At 52.1% G+C, this 5,506-nt stretch overlaps 1 protein-coding gene across 1 annotated transcript in view; it reads right to left on the bottom strand.

Moving 5' to 3' along the window:
- Window positions 1-383: 383 nt before the first annotated feature.
- LOC101618619 (interferon lambda-4-like) overlaps window positions 384-5,506 on the bottom strand; it is a 7,602-nt gene continuing 2,479 nt past the window's right edge. The window contains exons 3-7 of the mRNA XM_012730592.1: window positions 1,985-2,089; window positions 1,360-1,431; window positions 1,085-1,234; window positions 809-907; window positions 384-704 (exon numbers count right to left, since the gene is read on the bottom strand). Coding sequence (XP_012586046.1) covers window positions 606-704; window positions 809-907; window positions 1,085-1,234; window positions 1,360-1,431; window positions 1,985-2,089 — 525 coding nt within the window. The 3' untranslated portion in view covers window positions 384-605. The remainder of the gene's footprint in view (window positions 705-808; window positions 908-1,084; window positions 1,235-1,359; window positions 1,432-1,984; window positions 2,090-5,506) is intronic.

Below are 5,506 nucleotides of genomic sequence, written 5' to 3'. Positions count from 1 at the left end.
CCCCAGCTCAGAGGGCGCCGCCCAGGCTGCCTGCAGGAAGGGCGCTGGCTCCAGCCACAGCCGCCCGGCTGACCCTGGCCGCGCCTTGGGGGGAGGCAGCTGCCCAGACTCCGCGTGGGAAATGCACGGATGTTTAATAGTGAAAATAAGTTAACGCCGCAACACAAGCGCAGTGACAAACAGAACTTCACAAACACAAACACGACTACTACTACGAACAAAACCATATAAATAACAGAATCCAGAGAAGACAAGTCCCCAGGGCAATGTGGCTCTGGGGGGGGGGGCAGGCTTGGCCCGGGGCGCCTGCCTGGGAGGGTCCAGTGAGCCCTGGGGACCCGGCAGGTGCCTGGGCCTGGTGCCAGTGGGAGGGCGCGGAGAGCCTCTTTCTGCCAGAGCCCCCTGGGGGGCAAAACACCCCAGAGGCCTCCCTGGGTCCTTCGGAAGGTGGCCTGGAGTCCCCCACCCTGAGAGGCCAGTGTAAGTGTCCCAGGGCTGCAGTCGTGGGGATCCCCTGCCCTGTGGGTGGGAGCTCCTGCCTGGGCCCCGGTGAGGCACCTGAGGGCGGGGCCTCAGTCCCAGGGCTGGCTAAGGGAACTGGGGGGTCAGAGGCAGGGCCCCGAGTGTGCCACCAGCCTCAGGTCCCACGTGAGCAGGCGCAGGAGGCTGAAGATGACCGTGGCTTCCTGGCATCCAGGTGACTTCTGGAAACCGAAAAGGAGGGAGCAGGAGCAGGTGAGGCAGCTGTGTCCCGCAGACCCGCCCTGCCCCGGGCTCCCTGGGGCGCTCGCCTGCCCGCTGCACTCACAGCTCTGAGCTTTTGCGTTTTCGGTTTCCCGGGCCTTTTCCGGGCCCTCCTCTGAGTGTGCTGGAACTTCCTGGAGGAGCCCCGAGGGCCCGGCTGGAACTGGGGGGAACTCGAGGTCAGTGAGGCAGGAAGAACCTGGTCTCCCCGCGATGCGACGCCCCAGGCCTCCCGCCACAGACTAGAGTCCAGATAGTGGACAGCGGGGGACGCTGATTTCCTTGGGGCCGGTGTCAGGTGGCAGGAGGAGGGGGGCCTGCGGGTGGAGCGGGCACTCACGCAGGCAGACATGTCCCGCCAGACCGCAGCCAGCAGCTCCAGCGTGGGGCCGGTGCCCGGGAGTGGCTCGGAGCTCCAGCTCCGCAAGCTGCCCAGCACCGCCAGGGCGTCGGCGATGCCTCGGGCCACCAGTCGCAGCCTCGCGCAGGACTGCGGGATGCGGAGTGGAGAGTTAGAGGGACAGCGGCTCCCCTCCCCGCCCCCACCAGGCCCGCTCCCCTCCCCGCCCCCACCAGGCCCGCTCCCCTCCCCGCCCCCACCAGGTCCTCGCTCACCGAGGGCGGGGGAGGATTCCTCCTGGAGCGGAGGGAGCAGTTGTGGGGCACCGAGCTCAGCTTCTCTTCCTCCTGCGGGCCAGAGCGGAGGCTGGGGCTCTTGCCTGGGCCCTGGGGCAGGGGTGGGGGTCTGGGGGGGCTGCTGGCTGTGGGCGACCAGCTGGGGCGGCTGGGCTTGTCGCGAAAGGGGGATGAAATGCACCCCTTGCTCTCCTTGGTCCGCCCCGTGCCCCCTGGAGAGGGCCAGGCTGGTGTGGGCAGCGGATGGGCCGGTGGCGTGGGGGCGGAGCGGGCCTGGCCACCACTCACATAGCGGTCCTTCAGCGCTTTGACCGCTGCCAGGGCCCTGGGGTCCAGCCAGCGGTAGTGAGTCAGACGGCAGAGTTGGGGCACAGGCGCGTCGGGGTCTGCCTCCAGGCCCAGCATCACCAACACCCACACCCCCAGGGCCAGTGCCGCTCCACCACTGTACCCCATTTCTGCTCCTGCAGGAGGCATGGATCTCAGGGGGGCTGAAGAGATGGCACCCCCTCCCAACCCCAGCCTCAGTTTACTCCCCACAGGGACTGTGGTGCAGCACCTGCAGGGGACACAGCCTGGCGGGGCTGCTCCGGCCTCTCCTCACCTGCACTGTGCACTGCGGCCTGGTGCTGCCCCCGGGCCTGTTTCTGCTGTCCCTGGTGACTCTGCAGTGGGGCCTGCAGCCTCCATGGTGGCTTTTATTTTGTGCCTGGTAAGAAACAAAAGTGGGGCTTCCCTGTCTTGGTCATCCTTTCCAAACGTCACTGCTGGCCACCAGCCGGCCGGGCTGCCCTGGCCAGGGGACTTTACCTGCTGCGACACAGCCAGCCAGGGCCAAGCCCCGCTCCGGCCAAGCCTTGCGTCTGTTTGCACACGTGTGTTTGTTTTGCTGTTTGTCTCCTTTTGCTCTCTAGGAATGATTGAGAAACACTCCCCCCCCCTTTCTTGCATCTAAGCTGGCAGCGGTACCCACACAAGTGTGTGCCCGTGGGTTCCTGGTGCCCGTTCCGACCCTCTTTCTGCACTCACTCTTGTGATCACATGTCTTGTCTGTCTGTATTTATCTGTCTGTCACTAGCTTTCCTTCTCGGCTTGATGTTCTCTCTTCTTCCCTTCTTCTTTCTGTGTTTCCTCATCTGGGTCTTTGACAAACTCTCTGACCACCTTTCTCTATTATTTAATATTACATACACACACACACACACACACACATATATGTACATATATATAAAGCCAGTTATAAGACTGTTCGTATTTTCCCTTAGCTCAATAGTTCTAATTTTTAATCACTTGGGTATAATTCCTACTCTTCAAAATAAATTAAAATATTACTGATAGGGCCCTCCCTGGTGGCGCAGTGGGTTAAAGCACAGCACTGAGAATCTAAAGCCGCTTCCGCACGAGTTCGATCCCCGCCTGCCCCGGAGGTGACCCCATGGCCACGGCAGACCTCTCCTGACCCGCCCGCTGCTCCCCTCAGCAGTGGACTTCGTCTATCTGCCTGTTCTGCCCCCCACTCTGTCTCTGGTGAAGCCTCTCACCGCCCCTGAATCTCTGGCCTGTACCCCAGTTCTGTATGAACAAATAAATCTTTTAAAAAAATATTACTGATAAATTTACTCACTCCAGTGATTATTCTTTTGCTTCTCCGGCCCACTCCAGAGATACCCTGTGACAAATCAGTTAGGATCACATGTTGGCCTGTCTTTTAAAATACATGTTGTGGTAGAGCTATAATTCCCAAGATGCACAGTTGTGTTGACTAAGCTTCCACTTGACATCATTTTGTTTGGCTATGAACAGGATACAGTCAAGACACAGAAAATTCCATCACTGCCAAATTCCCTCACATACTTCTCAACGGCCAAGCCCACTCCCGTCATGACCTTGTCAACCACGAATCTGCTCTCTCTTTCCCTTTCTATATTTTTATCATCTCAGGTATTATATACATGGTGTTTGTCACATGGTGTATATCCTTTGGAATAGGCTTTTTTCATGGAGCATAATTCTTCGGAAATTTGCCCAGATCATTGGTGTATCAAGAACTTTTAATTTTTTTGTTGTTGAATGGTTTGCATAATGTGCATATCCTATAGTTTAACTGTAACCTCTACAGGACATCAGGATGTCTGCTTGTTTCTGGGTTTTGACTTACAAATAAAGCTGCTATAAACATTCACATGCAAGCTTTTGTGTGAACAGAAGTCTTCATTTCTCTGGAATAAATACCTTAGAGTGCAATTGCTAGGCAGTAGCACAAGTTGTGTGTTCAATTTTTCAGGAAACTGTAAACTATTTCCCAGAGTGTCTGGACCTCTTGACATTCATACCAGCAATGTGTAGTGATTCAAATATACACTGCATTTTACCAGGATTTAATTAAAAATTAAACTGTGCAGATTTTAGCCATTCTGATCATTGTGGAGTGACATCTTCTTGTGGTCTGAAACCACATCTGCCTGCAATGGCTAACGGAGTCCAACATATTTCCATGTGTTTATTCTCCATCTATGTGTCTCTCTCCTGAAATGTCTGTGTCTTTCACCCATTTTTCAATTGAATTGTTTAATATTTTACTGTTGAGTTTTGAGAGCTCTTTTTTTCAAGATACGAATACTTTATCAGATAGGTGGTTTGCAAATAATCTCTCACACTCTTTGGCTCATCTTTTAATGTGACACAGAGCAAACGTTTTTTCATAAGCCCGATTGATCGGCTTTCCTTTTATGGACTGAACACTTGGTGTCAAGCCGAACAACTCTCCCTGCCCCTAGGACCTGAAAATGTTCTCATGTATATTTTTAAATTTTTATCTATATATTTGACATATAAGAGCTGGGGTACAGGCCAGAGGTGTGGGGGTGACAGGATTCACCTGAGACAGAGTGGGGAGCAGAACAGGCGGATGGACTAAAACACACTATTGAGGGGAGCAGCGGGGAGACAGGAGAGGTCTGCTGTGCCCGTGGGTCACTCCCTGGCCGGGGATCCAACTCCTGCCACAGTGGCTGGTGACAGCTTGTTAGACAGTGCTGAGGCTTTAACCCCTGTGCCAAGAGGGAGGCCCCTCATATTATTTTTTCTAAAAGGTTTATGGCTTTCTAGTTTTCATTTGAATCTGTGGTTCATTTGGAGCTGCTTTTTATTTTGGGTGTGAAGCTTAAGCGAAGGTTAATTTTTGTGGCCGATGCATGGGCAGTTGCCCTGCACCATTTGTTGAAAAGGCAATTTTTCTCCATTGAATTGCTGTTGATGTGTGAATACTTTTAAATGTAGTGAGCCCCACCACATGTACTGTTCAGGAACGCTCTCTTTTCACGCTATACATTTTCCCGTGTCAATACAATTCACTTGATGTAACTGCTGCAGGTTGAGCTTAATCAGGGGTTCACAGGGTAGTGTCACAGTAAGATTCAGGGGCAGGCGAATTTGCATGAAGAAAAGATACCTCTTTCTGTTACCAACCTCTACCTGAAATTTAGCCTTTCCTTTCACTGTGAGTATAAACAACAGCCAGGATACTCTACAGAACCTGTCACTGAAAAACCACACATTCTCATAGCATTTACAGATGTGGTGTGCACATCTCTGGAAATACCACTTATTCTCAGTGTTACCTCCAAAGAATAGTAGTTATTAGACCTATTGCTCTATCTTTTATAAATATATATATATATATCTTTTATAAAACATTAATAAATAGGCTTATATATCACGTGCTGTGAAACTGTTTTTATATTTTGGTAGCTGTGTTTCACTATAATCAGTTTTCTTCATAGGACTATGCATTTTATGTTATGCATTCAAGAACACATCTGTAAGCTAGTAAGTGATTGTAGCAAGACAGATTGCAGGATACTTGGTTAGAATACAAAAGTCAATTGCTTTCTTATGTAACAGCTACAATCACTTTGAATTTTAATTAAAAAATACCATTTGTATTGGAGTCCCTCTCCCCAAATCTAACAAAATATGAGGAAAATGATGCATCTTTGATGAAAGAAATCAAAGATCTAAAAATGGGCCCTCCCTGGTGGCGCAGTGGGTTAAAACGCAGCACTGAGAAGCTAAAGCCACTTCCGCATGAGTTGGATTCCCGCCTGCCCCGGAGGTGACCACATGG

Source organism: Condylura cristata, unplaced genomic scaffold (assembly GCF_000260355.1).
Source record: "Condylura cristata isolate star-nosed mole 26May11 unplaced genomic scaffold, ConCri1.0 scaffold00028, whole genome shotgun sequence".
Classification (NCBI taxonomy): domain Eukaryota; kingdom Metazoa; phylum Chordata; class Mammalia; order Eulipotyphla; family Talpidae; genus Condylura; species Condylura cristata.
This window is presented reverse-complemented; position numbering and strand designations above follow the sequence as displayed.